This window comes from Staurois parvus, unplaced genomic scaffold (genome assembly GCF_062004578.1).
Source record: "Staurois parvus isolate SC_StPar_1 unplaced genomic scaffold, SC_StPar_1.0 ptg000153l, whole genome shotgun sequence".
Taxonomy (NCBI): Eukaryota; Metazoa; Chordata; class Amphibia; order Anura; family Ranidae; genus Staurois; species Staurois parvus.
In genome coordinates this window covers 24,812,523-24,827,448 of record NW_028317949.1, presented here as the reverse complement: position 1 = coordinate 24,827,448, position 14,926 = coordinate 24,812,523, and the positions used below count along the sequence as shown (strand labels likewise).

Below are 14,926 nucleotides of genomic sequence, written 5' to 3'. Positions count from 1 at the left end.
TATAGATTGAAATGGAATTGTACCTATCGTGATGATTTTCTACAGGAGGTTAATTTTTTAAAACAACGTTTTCTTGATAGGGGTTAAGAATATGAGGCCTTAGAAGAGGCCTTTCTTCAAGTTCATGCTATATCACGGGATGATATGCTTAGGCCAAAACAGTTTGTTGAGGTTGATTCCTGCTTTAATTATGCGTTATGCACTACCTATTCTACTCAACATTATGCCGTGAACAATATTTTTTATAAGCATTGGAATGTGTTGAAAATGATAAGGTTTTGAGTCCTCTTTTACCAGAGGCTCCCTCTGTCGTGTTTAGGGGTATTCCACCATTGAGATTGAGGGTAGCTCCGAATGTTTTGGATCCTCCTAAAAACCTTTGTTTTTAGGACTTTGAAGGGTATTATCCTTGTAGGAAATGTAGGGCTTGTAACATTAATGTTCAGAAGTCTAGAAAATGTACTACCTTTTAATCTGGGTGTACACATAGAACCTATAGCATTGGACACTTTGTCACGTGTACCACTAAAAATGTGGTCTATTTGATTTAGTGCCCATGTGGGTTACAATATGTGGGCATATTAGGAAAATCTGTAGAGGGTTCCCTAATCATAGCCTGTCCAAACATTATGCAACACACCATAACAAAAATCCGAATGGCACTTTGTTCCTTGCTATTGATAGGTTCATTCCTAACTGGAGGGGTAACCATGTGAGACAAAATATTTCTAGATTGGTAACTCTATGGATTTATTTCCTCAAAACCTATGACCCGTTTGACCTTAATTTTGAGTGGGATGTAAATGCTTTTATAAATAATAGTTGATCCTTATTTTGATTTCATTTGGTTGATTTGTGTTTCTTTATACTGTTTTTTTTATTAATGTTTTGCATCCATATGTGTTACAATTTTATTTTCATTCCACAGGATGGCACTGTCCTTGGTTTAATTGTTTTTTATTGATGGTTTATCGTTCTAATTTTGTAATATTTTTTAAGATGTTGCATAATATGGGATTTTTTATTTTCTATGTTTGATATTTGGCCGCTTTCTAGTTTAATATTGTTAGTTCCTTTTATTCAAGGGACTTCTGGTGTTTGGAACGCAACAAACAACCTTGGTTAATTACACTTCCCATTGGAGGTAGCGTTTCCTGACAATGGAGCCCATCCCAATGAGGGGGAGTGTCCTTCCGAGTGCTATTTAAATCATGTGATGCGTTGCAGTGGCCACGCCCCTGTCGACAGCTTTTGATGATGAAACACGTAGGGTGGAGTCAAGCCGTGTGACATCATTGTGCTCCGGAAGGACAGCGGCCATCTTGTTGGTTTGAAACACACCAGTCTGTCATTCTGTTTTTGATAATGCTTATGTAAGTACAATGTTAATAAATCTCCTGGTTGAATTTACTTACTACACTATGAGCTGGCATTTTTTCTTTATTTGGTGTTGTGTCACCCGATTGGAAATCTGCTACTTAGAATATCCATAACTTGGAGAAGTATTTGTGATTATACCGGGAGTAATCTGCATTGAAGACCTGTTGCTGTATCAGTTGGATATATTATACTAATTACGTTAGCAGATCCTTTGGGCGGTCAAACCTTCTGGTAAGAGGCAAATTCTTTTGGGTGGAAGGTAATGGTCTTCTCTCTGGTTCGGGCTTTTTTCTTTAAGCACCAACCTCTACCTGCATATGTGAATCCTATATGGACTTTGCTGCCACCTATGTGCATTTGTTATTAACCTTTTTTGCTATATCATTAGGATACATATATAGTTAGTGCTGCAATTGTTTTGTTATTATTCAAGTCCTGGCCTGTTTAATGTGCAAGCTGCTTTATCATTTTGATGATTTAAATTCCAAGCGCAAATTCTCTTTACACATAAAACCATACAAGATCCCCTCCTCAGAAGAATCTGCTCCATTGTCCAACCCCACCACCCCCTCCTTTGCTTGCAGCAGATCATGTCACACATCCTAGGAAGCTTCAGGACAGTCTTCTCCAGTTGGCACATCTCGTGCATGTACAGTAGGAGTATTTGTAACTGATCAGGAAGTCACAGCCAGTTCCCAAATCCAAGATGTCAGTGTAGGAATAAAGACAGCAATAAAGAATTAGGGTTGTAGGACTGTTTTTCCCTTTTGCATTTGGCTATGGTCAGTGTCACTACTGGTAGCATGAGGCGATGCCTGGACCCAACAGAGGTTGCACAGGCAGTCCAACTCCTCCAGGATGGCACATCAATACGTGCCACTGCCAGAAGGTTTGCTGTGTCTCCCAGCACAGTCTCAAGAGCATGGAGGAGATTCCAGGAGACAGGCAGTTACTTTAGGAGACCTGGACAGGGCCGCAGAAGGTCCTTAACCCATCAGCAGGACCGGTATCTGCTCCTTTGTGAAAGGAGGAACATTATGAGCATCGCCTGAGCCCTACAAAATGACCTCCAGCAGGCCACTGGTGTGAATGTCTCTGACCAAACAATCAGAAACAGACTTCATAAGGGTGGCCTGAAGGCCCAGCATCCTCTAGTGGGCCCTGTGCTCACTGCCCAGCACCATAGAGCTTGATTGTCATTTGCCATTGAACAACAGAAATGGCAGGTCTGCCACTGGCACCCTGTGCTTTCCACAGATGACAGCAGGTCCACCATGAGCACATGTGACAGACGTGAAAGGGTCTGGAGAAGCCTTGGAGAATGTTATGCTACCTGTAATATCGTTCAGCATTACCATTTTGGTGGTGGGTCAGTAATGATCTGTGGAGGCAGTTCCATTGGGGGATGCACAGTCCTCTACGGGCTAAACGGGATGAAACCCTTGGACCCATTGTCAGACCCTACATTGGTGCAGTGGGTCCTGGGTTCCTCCTGGTGTATGACAATGCCCGGCCTCATGTGGCGAGAATATGCAGGCAGTTCCTGGAGGATGAAGAAATAGATTCCACTGAATGGCCCCTGTGCTCGCCTGACCTAATTCCAATAGAACACCTCTAGGATATTATGTTTCAGTCCATCCAACATCACCAGGTTGCACCTCAGACTGTCCAGGAGCTCAGTGATGCCCTGGTGCAGATCTGGGAGGAAATACCCCAGGACACCATCCATCATCTCATTAGGAGTATGCGTTGTCAGGCATGCATACAAGCATGTGGGGCCATACAAACTACTAAGTACCATTTTGAGTTGCTGCAATGAAATTTCAGCAAAATGGACTAGCTTGCTGCATCATTTTTTCACTTTGAATTCAGTCCTCTGTAGGTTGATTATTTTCATTTACATCAAACGATGGGGCATTCTTACATTCCTAACACATTACCCTGTCCATATCAGTATAGATATTCAGCATATTTTTCCCCATTGAGATTTGTAATTATTTTGAGCAGTGTAGATGTTTTTTCACACCAGCTGAAGTTCCTCCTTTAGCACTTGCCACGCCCTTTCTCCTTCCTGGGGTATAATTTCAATCTTTTTTAGGATGAGTGGTGTTGCAGTGTGTGTTAGGGAGAGAGACTGTATGCAGGCTGGAACAACCTGTAGGTCTTAGCTGACCCAAAATGCTGATACAGACCCCCGTAAGGGAAAGTTTTTTGTTTTGTCAGTGATGTAACGATGATAACTACACACAGTCAATAAGTCCTACACACACTTTGGTGTCTGCGCTACTTCTCTGCAAGCTTTACATCTGAAGCTCACCCCTGCATTTAAAATTAATGTCATAATACCCCATATGGAAGAAAAATATATTTGAAATTATTTTAAAAATATATATTTTTTAAATATATTCTTCAGATTTTTTTTAACATATAAAAAAGTCATTTTAACATATATTTTTACATATATTTGTAAATGCATTCCAAAATTTTAGATTTGTACTTTTAAAGACATACAGTATATATGAAATGTATTTAAAAAAAAAAATTTTTTTTCATATATTTTGTAATAAAAATACATTTCAACATGCAGTGTATATATATATATATATATATATATATATATATATATATAGCTTAAAATTTCCACTTGCCTGCTCACATTTGGCGAGTGGAAATAATGCGGGGGCGAGTCGAAATAATGCGGGGGCGAGTCACTGGTAAAGCAGGAACCACTATAAGGCAGCACAGGCAGCTGGGTAGACAGACCCCGGCACTCCATGTCCCAGACCTGTGCACCAATCACGCTCACCGTTTCCCCATTCCTCTCCCCGCTCACCCGCTGTGTTTTGCTCTCCTCCCTCAGCCTCGGTTTCAAGTGCTTCCAGGTCTCTCACTAAGGGGAACATGTGCAGGCCGGCACTGTGTACTGGGTGCTGCCGCACCAACCTCGACTCCCTGACAAGCTGGTTCTCATCTGACAGGTTAGATCTCTTTGCTCTGGCTTTAGTTGCACTTTCCTCCCCGACAATCTCTCCACTCCTCTCCAGTGTACATGTTTTATTCTGCTTCAGTCTCCTTTTTTACTCCTCTCTGCCTTCTCGGTCAAGCCACACCTGTTCTCTGCTTTCCTCTTCTCCTTCCCCGCCATGCACAGTTCCAGCATAGCTGGAGGGCTCTTTCTGTAAATGGGTACTTTGATGGTAAATGGGGGCTCTGATGGTACAGGGGGACTCTGATGGTAAAGGGGGACTCTGATGGTACAGGGGGAGCTCTGATGGTAAAAGGAAACTCTGATGGTTCAGGGGGACTCTGATATTAAAGGGGGACTCTGATGGTACAGGGGTCTCTGATGGTACAGGGGACTCTGATGGTACAGGGGGGCTTTGATGGCACAGGGGGAATCTGATTGTAAAGGGGGGCTCTGATGTTACATGGGAACTTTGATGGTACAGGGGGGCTTTGATGGTGAAGGGGAACTGTGATGGTACGGAGGGGGGGTGCTCTGATGGTACAGGGGGACTCTGATGGTAAATGGGGGCTCTGATGGTAAAGGGGGACACTGATGGTACAGGGGGACTGGTAGAGGAGGACATGGGATGGGGGAGATGGGACTGGAGAAGGAGAAAGACATGGGATGGAGGAAGTGTTTACATGGCTTTATTAATATTATTAAATATGTTGTTAATATTTATTCCGCATAAAACATTTCAGTGTCATTTCATGAGATAATTTATGAGGGCATGTTTAGGGGTGACATTAGGGGTGGGGAAGGGTAGGGGTTGGGAGGGGCAGCTGGTGGCGAGTAACACTTCAGGCCTGCTAGTAGCTAAGGACTTGACATTTTAAGCCCTGTTATATATATATTTATAGAAATATAATTTGAAATATATTGAAAATGGCCAAAATTGTAGCATTTCAAATATATGGCAATATATTTGGGATGAATATTTTTAGAATATATTTCAAATATATTTTTCTTCCATATGGGACTTAAAATAAATACATAACTAAACAGAAGGTTTTATTAACCCCCCCCCAGAGTTCAGTTTATAGACCAAGAGAGGTATGTGTTTTGTGATTATTCCAATAAGCAGTGTAAAGTGAGATGAGGACTGATCGGGGCAAAACTATTGGCTTCTTTGGGTTTCTGTCCTCTGGATGTTTTCCCTACCAAGCCTACCAATGTCAGGGAATAACAGTTTTGCCTCAAGGATGGAAGGTGGGTATGTGAAATGTAATAAATCCAGAAGAAGATTTGATTTACGACTGATGTGAGATGGTATAATATGCTGATGTTTGTTATTTCTATAAAATACATATCAGTGTCCTAGTGTGCCAGATAATGGATTGAACTGACATTTTTTGGGATGGGTTTTCACAGGACAAAAGTGATATAATCCGTGGTCTTTATTGAAAGCTGTGTATCCTGTATCTGGTGTGCGCTTTCCTGTGGGGAATTCCCTAACAGCAGCAGCTGGTCTGCAATATTTTCCATTCATTTTAGCACGGAACTATCTAGTCCTTTAACTCCAAGGAGGAGGTATGTTTGCAGAAGCATGTTAAAAGTCCTGGCCCTAGTATGTATGAATGTGAGTTAGGGACCTTAGATTGTACACCCCTTGAGGGTTAGGGACTGATGTGAATGTACAATATATATGTAAAGTGCGGCGTAAATTGACAGCGCTATATAAGTACCTGAAATAAAATAAATAAATGTAAAAACATATTCTCTCTATACAAGGTAATGGGGACACAGTGCAGCTTGAATCTGGTTGATACACTTTGAAGGAGGTCAGATACACCTATTAGTGAGCTCTGAATAATCTCAGAAGCTTCTCAAATATAAGTGGAATGCACCTGAAAGAAAGCTGCATTTACTCATCGACACGAGCCCAAAGCCTGTTGCCACAGACCCTAAAGCAGGTCATACACTTTGCCAAGAGCCTAACTGTAGCCACAGCAGACTATGCAGTCTAGGCCGCCATTGGAAATTATGGGGCCCCATACAGCCTACCTGGCAGGGCCCACTGTTTGGCACCCTGAGGGGAACTATAAGGCGGTGCATTGGTGTAAAATTGCACAATTAACAGTGAGAGGGGATTAAAACTGGAGCCCACATACAAAGTGCAGGGATCTGAAGTGTGTAATGTTTAGAGTGCGGGTGTCTGGTGTAAAATTGTACGGAGTGCATGACTTGTGACTGGGTAATGCACAGAGTGCAGGGGTCACGAATGTGTAATGTACAGTGTGTAGGGGTCACGAATGTGTAATGTACAGTGTGCAGGGGTCACGAATGTGTAATGTATAGAGTGCAGGGGTCACGAATGTGTAATGTACAGTGTGCAGGGGTCACGAATGTGTAATGTATAGAGTGCAGGGGTCACGAATGTGTAATGTACAGTGTGTAGGGGTCACGAATGTGTAATGTACAGTGTGTAGGGGTCACGAATGTGTAATGTACAGTGTGCAGGGGTAACGAATGTGTAATGCACAGAGTGCAGGGGTCACGAATGTGTAATATGCAAAGTGCAGGGGTCACGAATGTGTAATGTACAGTGTGCAGGGGTCACGAATGTGTAATGTACAGTGTGCAGGGGTCACTAATGTGTAATGTATAGAGTGCAGGGGTCACGAATGTGTAATGTACAGTGTGCAGGGGTCACGAATGTGTAATGTACAGTGTGTAGGGGTCACGAATGTGTAATGTACAGTGTGTAGGGGTCACGAATGTGTAATGTACAGTGTGCAGGGGTCACGAATGTGTAATGTATAGAGTGCAGGGGTCACGAATGTGTAATGTACAGAGTTCAGGGGTCACGAATGTGTAATGTACAGAGTGCAGGGGTCACGAATGTGTAATGTACAGTGTGCAGGGGTAACGAATGTGTAATGTATAGAGTGCAGGGGTCACGAATGTGTAATGTACAGAGTGCAGGGGTCACGAATGTGTAATGTACAGAGTTCAGGGGTCACGAATGTGTAATGTACAGAGTGCAGGGGTCACGAATGTGTAATGTACAGAGTGCAGGGGTCACGAATGTGTAATGTACAGAGTGCAGGGGTCACGAATGTGTAATGTACAGAGTGCAGGGGTCACGAATGTGTAATGTACAGTGTGCAGGGGTCACGAATGTGTAATGTACAGACTGCAGGGGTCACGAATGTGTAATGTACAGAGTGAAGGGGTCACGAATGTGTAATGTACAGAGTTCAGGGGTCACGAATGTGTAATGTACAGAGTGCAGGGGTCACGAATGTGTAATGTACAGAGTGCAGGGGTCACGAATGTGTAATGTACAGAGTGCAGGGATCACGAATGTGTAATGTACAGAGTTCAGGGGTCACGAATGTGTAATGTACAGAGTGCAGGGGTCACGAATGTGTAATGTACAGAGTGCAGGGGTCACGAATGTGTAATGTACAGAGTGCAGGGGTCACGAATGTGTAATGTACAGAGTGCAGGGGTCACGAATGTGTAATGTACAGAGTGCAGGGGTCACGAATGTGTAATGTACAGAGTGCAGGGGTCACGAATGTGTAATGTACAGAGTGCAGGGGTCAGGAGTGTATAAAGCTCAACATGGACGCAGCAAATTTAACGTGGCATGTAGAGTTAACAGGCATCGTGGCTGCACTGGAAACATGAGTTAAACACTTGGCTTGCAGTTGCAGCTCATTAGCGTCATTACAAACTGCCGCTCGGCATCAGGAGGAGGCAGGCTCATCTCCTGACGCCTGACAGCGGCTGCTTAGCTGCATTCTAAAAAGCATTAACACTTTCCAGACCATTGGCTATTGTGAACCTAGCCCAAAAACCATTCTATTGCCACCAATATTCTTGTCCTTCTAACATGGTAACAGTAAGTTGACAGATATGCTGCACGTGTCAGGTTACTGTCCCTGTTAAAAGGACGACAATATGGGTGGCATTGCAATATTATTAAAGGGGAGCAAAATTATTGCTGGGGAACATATGTAATGCACTGCACAAGCACTTCCAGCAGCTCCCCGTTTTGCCCTAATTACTACTGGGGCAAAACACTTTCTTGCCGGCTCCTCCCTTACTTTGATCATTGCAGGAAATTCATTTCAGGCAGTTCAGGAATTTCATTACTGGCTTCTCCCCCACCAACACAGGAAACCTACATGATGAAGATTTCATTGCAGTGATGGACAGCACACCCCATGCACCCATTAACCGAGGAGGCAGCAGGAGGCAGTACAACCTGTAGGCTATAGGCTGCACTGCCTCCTTAGCCAATGGGTAGCTGAAATTCCTTCATAAGTCCCGCCTTCTTGACATCCATGCCTGAATTCCAGGGCTGCTAGTTTACTATGTGGGTAGGCCAGGAGGACATGTATTAAAGGGAAAGGGTGGCAACCCTTATGTATAGCCTCCCTGCCACCCCCCTCTGCTGGCCTTATGGGAACCAGGCTCAGTACAGGAGAGCTGCCTGTAGCGCCCTATCAGTGGCCATGCATGCAACTGCTGTGGGGCCCAGAAACACAAGGGACCAATCACTGTCTGGATGCACAGACAGGATGGATGCAGGTAGCAGTTGCATTTGGCAAATAAAGTTGACTTAAATGAGTGTATAAAACTGCTATACAATTGCTATTCTGTATTGTTTAAGGAATTGCCTTTGAGATGTAGCTTAGAGAGACAAGGAGCTGCCTAATAGTTTTGCTATTGGTCCAATAATATATACACTGCTCAAAAAAAAAATTAAAGGAACACTTTGAAAACACATCAGATCTCAATGAGGAAAGATATCATGCTGGATATCTATACTGATATGGACGGGGTAATGTGTTAGGAACGTAAGGATGCCCCAACGTTTGATGGAAATGAAAATTATCAACCTACAGAGGACTAAATTCAGAGACACCCCGAAAATCAAAGTGAAAAAATGATGCAGCAGGCTAGTCCATTTTGCTGAAATTTCATCGCAGCAACTCAGAATGGTCCTCAGTAGTTTGTATGGCCCCACATGCTTGTATGCATGCCTGCAACATCGGAGCATGCTCCTAATGAGACAACGGATGGTGTCCTAGAATATTTCTTCCCAGATCTGGACCAGGGCATCAGTGAGCTCCTGGATAGTCTGAGGTGCAACCTGGCAGTGTCAGATGGACTGAAACATGATATCCCAGAGGTGTTCTATTGGATTTAGGTCAGGCGTGCATGGGGGCCATTCAATGGTATCAATTCCTTCATCTTCCAGGAACTGCCTGGTACTCTCCCCACAAGAGGCCGGGCATTGTTATGCACCAGGAGGAACCCAGGACCCACTGCACCAGTGAAGGGTCTGACAATGTGTCCAAGGATTTTATCCCGATACCTTATGGCAGTCAGGGTGCCATTGTTTAGCCCATAGAAGTCTGTGCGTCCCTCCATGGATATGCCTCCCCAGACCATCACTGACCCACCACCTAAATTGTCATTCTGAACGATGGTACAGGCAGCATAACATTCTCCACGGCTTCTCCAGACCCTTTCACATGTGCTCAGGGTGAATCTGCTGTCATCTCTGAAAAGCACAGGGCGCCAGTGGCAGATTTGCCAATTATGGTGTTCAATGGCAAATGCCAATTGAGCTCTATGCTGCCGGGCAGTGAGCACAGGGCCCATTAGAGGACGTCGGGCCCTCAGGCCACCCTCATGAAGTCTGTTTCTGATTGTGCAAGGAGGAACAGGATGAGCACTGCCACTCTGACCAACCAAAGGAGCAGATACCAGTGATGCTGATGGGTTAAGGACCTTCTACCGCCCTGTCCAGCTTTCCTACAGTAACTGCCTGTCTCCTGAAATCTCCTCCATGCTCTTGAGACTGTGATGGGAGATATAGCAAACCTTCTGGCAATGACACATATTGATGTGCCATCCTGGAAGAGTTGGACTGCCTGTGCAAGTGTTCCTTTAATTTTTTTGAGCAGTGTATTTGCGGCCATGCACATTACAATCTGATTGTACAATCTCCTTTATATTTAAAACTATATGTGTGCACTACTGTTACAGTGTGTTTAATTTGTATATAATCAGGCCCTTGCTGTACATAGACGTTCGTAGATCTGAGGCCTTTGTCATATGGACCATTTCAGGTCCGGTCAGCAGGGGATCCATAAACAGACCCCATGCTAAAGTGGAGCAGAAGGAAATGGATGTCACTTTTTCCATTTTTTTTCTGCAGAGGCTTGCGTTTGTTTACATTAGATACACCCAATCTTTCGCTTTTAGGTCAGATGCAGACCTTTTCCAGTTTTTTTTTTCAGGACTTGTGTGGGCTGGGAGGTAAACGGACGCACATCCATTTACTTCCGCCTGCACCAAAAACTTACATGAAGATTTTGATCAGGTTTGCCTAAAAAAAATGGGTGGGCAGACCTGATTGGACTGTCCACGTGAAAGGTGCCTAAAGGAGGATGTACAATCAGATTGTAACCTGTATGATCTTAGTTACTGTATACAGCAGTTAATTGAGACAAACACATTTATATTCTGTGTAAAGTATATGGAATTTATTGTAATGTCCAAACAGTGCCTCATCAACAGCTTATTTTTTCCATTCATTCTTTTCATAATCCCAATTGGAAGAGAACCCAGTAACAGGATTGATTCTCATATCGAGCATCCTCTTTGTTTGCATCGCTACCCATTCATCAGAGAGGGTGTGAGGACATTCACCGAACACTGTGGAGAAAAATACACTGTTAGATGAGATCAGAGCTTCAAAAGTCTAGTTTTAACAGGTGATCATGTAAATGCCACAAAGGGCAAACATTGCTGAGTAAGGAGGCTGGTATGTCAGAGCGATCACCCACAGTTCCTGGCAGTACTTCAGAGGTTGTCACTATCGGTGGATGGCTGCAGCTCTTGTACCATTAAAGTGAATTAATCCATTAAAAGTATCTGAGCAGAATTTTCTGACACATGGTGGGTTAAGCAGGTCTGCAAATGCACTTTGCTTTTTGCTGTAAGGACATCCATCTGTCTGTTAACAGCCTGGTACTTTATAGTACAATGTCTGATGTAATAAAATCACAATGTTGGGGATATCTTATTTAATAACTGCTAGCCAATAAACCTAAACCAGAACAGAAAAAAATAAAACCACTGCTGGATAGTGTTCAGAAACATAGGAGCTCTGCCCTGCAACCGCTGATGGTTTACTAAATACTGTATATTTTGTGACAGACCAAATCTAAGTTCCATTTTCAGTCACACACAATTCATTTCATTGGTAAAGTCTTTACAAAAATCAAAAAAAGCAAAAAAAATATATTAAAACTATATAACATCTTTAAATAGTAAATAAAAAAAAAAAAAAAAAGAATTAAATCGAAACAAACATTTACCGTAAATGGTTCATTCCGAGTTACTTTTACAACATTTACCTGAAAGCAGTACTGAAACTTGTCTTAAGATAGGTTTCTTTTAAAGTGGACCAATCATTCAAATTCACACGTTCCCTTGAATCAGTGAGGCACATTAGCATTACCAAATCCATTTATCAGTTGGTTTTTAAAAAGTACTTCTTTCTTGCCATGAAAATAATGTTTGTGAGGTCCCACCTGTGATCTAAAGCTTAGGATATTAAATCACTTGATCATAGGCTACCATGAGCATTGTGGGACTTTCAGATCATTAGAGCATGCAGAAAGCTTATCGTTTTCAATAAGAGAGACCCTAATCTTGAAGTAGAATCACAGATCATCACAGAAGCAGAGCCTGTACATGTGAAAAGCAAATATACCTGTTTTTGTTCAAATATAACTACAAACTAACAATACAATGCCTTGAAAAAGTATTCATACCCCTTGAAATTGTTAGCATTTTGTCCTGTTACAACCAAAAACGTAAATGTATTGTATAGGGATTTTATGTGATAGACCAACACAAAGTGGCACATAATTGTAAAGTGGAAGGAAAATGATAAATGGTTTTCAAATTGTTTTACAAATAAATATCTGCATGCATTTGTATTCAGCCCTGTTTACTCTGATACCCCTAACTAAAATCTAGTGGAGCCAATTGCCTTCAGAAGTCACCTAATTAGTAAATATAGTCCACCTGTGTGTAATTTAATCTCAGTATAAATACAGCTGTTCTGTGAAGCCCTCAGAGGTTTGTTAAAGAACATTAGTGAACAAACAGCATCATGAAGGCCAAGGAACACACCAGACAGATCAGGGATAAAGTTGTGGAGAAGTTTAAAGCAGGGTTAAGTTATAAAAAATATCGCAAGCTTTGAACATTCGAAAATGGAAAGAGTATGGCACAACTGCAAACCTAGCAAGACATGGCCATCCACCTAAACTGACAGGCCGGGCAAGGATGACATTAATCAGAGAAGCAGCCAAGAGGCCCATAGTAACTCTGGAGGAGCTGAAGAGATCCACAGCTTAGGTGGGAGAATCTGTCCACTGGACAACTATCAGTCATGCACTCCACAAATCTGGCCTTTATGGAACAGTGGCAAAAAGGAAGCCATTGTTGAAAGAAAGCCATAAGAAGTCCCGTTTGCATTTTGCGAGAAGCCATGTGGGGGACACGGCAAACGTGGAAGAAGGTGCTCTGGTCAGATTTGGCCAAAATTTTAAATTTTGGCCTAAAAGCAAAACAACATGTGTGTCGGAAAACTAACACTGCACATCACCCTGAACACACCATCCCCACCATGAAACATGGTGGTGGCAGCATCATGTTGTGGGGATGCTTTTCTTCAGCAGGGACAGGGAAGTTGATGGGAAGATGGATGGAGACAAATACAGGGCAATCTTAGAAGAAAACCTGTTAGTCTGCAAAAAACTGAGACTGGGATGGAGGTTCCCCTTCCAGCAGGACAACGACCCTAAACACACAGCCAGATCTACAATGGAATGGTTTAGATGAAAGCATATTTATGTGTTAGAATGGCCTAGTCAAAATCCAGACCTAAATCCAATTAAGAAGCTGTGGCAAGACTTGAAAATTGCTGTTCAAACGCTCTTCATCCAATCTGACAGAGCTTGAGCTATTTTGCAAAGAAGAATGAGCAACATTTTCACTCTCTACATGTACAAAGTTGGTAGAGACTTCCCCAAAAAGACTTGCAGCTGTAATTGCAGCCAAAAGAGATTCTACAAAGTATTGACTCAGGGGGGCTGAATACAAATGCACGCCACACTTTCTAGATATTTATTTGTAAAAAATGTTGAAAACTATCTATCGTTTTCCTTCCACTTCACAATTATGTGCCACTTTGTGTTGGTCTATCACATAAAATCCTAATAAAATACATTTACGTTTTTGGTTGTAACATGAAAAAATGTGGAAAATTTCAAGGGGTATGAATACTTTTTCAAGGCACAGTAGCAACATAACTTTTCAGACATTTACAAACATTGCTTAGAGTGATTAAATGAAACTGAGCTCTTATCTAAAAACCAGAGACTGTAATTCCTTTTTAAGGGCCAGTTTACACCAATATCACACAGGAATGCACATGTTCCCACGCAGTGCGTTTTGACAGCCCATTCATTAGAAGGGGCTGCAAACCGCCCCAGACCACAGAAAAAGTAGTGCTTACACTACTTTTTAAAATGCATTGCACCAAACTGCAGGTGTGATCTGTGTTTGGGGTGCCATTCACCATACACTGGAACCTGCATGATTGCAAGGGCAGTGTGAATACCTGTGGTGCAGAAAACGCGCACGGAATGTGTTTTTCCTGCACCACGTTCTGGTGTGAACCAGCCCTAAACCATACAAACATAAAATGACCATTAAAGCCCAACTCCAAATTTGACCAAAGCCACCCTTGAAGTTGGTAGATTTGCAAAAAAGATTTGTGTTTCTGTTCATCCAGTTCTGAGATGTACACAGCTCTGACATACAACACAGTTCTGAATGATAGGAGAGGGGATTTGATCTTTCACTGTTTCAGTAGTTTACTTATGAATAGTCTACCCCCCCCCCCCCACCACATGACTGGACAGTGAAAGGAGAAGTCACACACTGATGAGCTTTCTTTCTATCACTCTGCTTTCTCCACCTATTAGCATGTCTTTTGCACTTCAGCACACTTGATTGGCCCCTTGTGCTGTTTCTACCCCTCCCCCTTCTGCTGAACAGGGATCACAAAAAGTTATATAATTTCTCAAATGAAAAACACATATACTGTTAAAAATTTGTTTGTTTCAGAAATATTCTCCATCCTGCTCTTCTGAAATTTTTTCCTCACTACGGTTGAAAATGACCATCACTTTGGGCAGCACAGTGGCTAAATGTTTAGCACTTCATTTAGCACTTCTGCCTGCCAGTACTTGGATCGTTGGTTCAAATCCCAACCATGCCACCACCTGTCTGGAGCTTGCATGTTTTCCCTGTGCCTGCGTGGGTTTCCTCCGGGTACTCCGGTTTCCTCCCACACTCCAAAAGACATGCTGGTAGATTAATTGGCTCCTGTCTATATTGCCCTTAGTATGTGTATGTATGAATGTGAGTTAGGGACCTTAGATTGTACACCCCTTGAGGGTTAGGGACTGATGTGACTGTACAATATATATA

The 14,926-nt window shown here is 42.6% G+C and overlaps 1 protein-coding gene across 2 annotated transcripts in view; it reads right to left on the bottom strand.

Annotated features, from left to right (window-relative positions):
- Positions 1–10,868: 10,868 nt before the first annotated feature.
- The window catches only part of LOC149463753 (cytochrome c oxidase subunit 4 isoform 1, mitochondrial-like), a 93,274-nt gene continuing 89,216 nt past the window's right edge, over positions 10,869–14,926 (bottom strand). For both annotated transcript variants that reach the window (XM_089674870.1, XM_089674871.1), the window contains exon 5: positions 10,869–11,068. In XM_089674870.1, the coding sequence (XP_089530996.1) occupies positions 10,932–11,068 (137 nt within the window). In that variant the 3' untranslated portion in view covers positions 10,869–10,931. The remainder of the gene's footprint in view (positions 11,069–14,926) is intronic.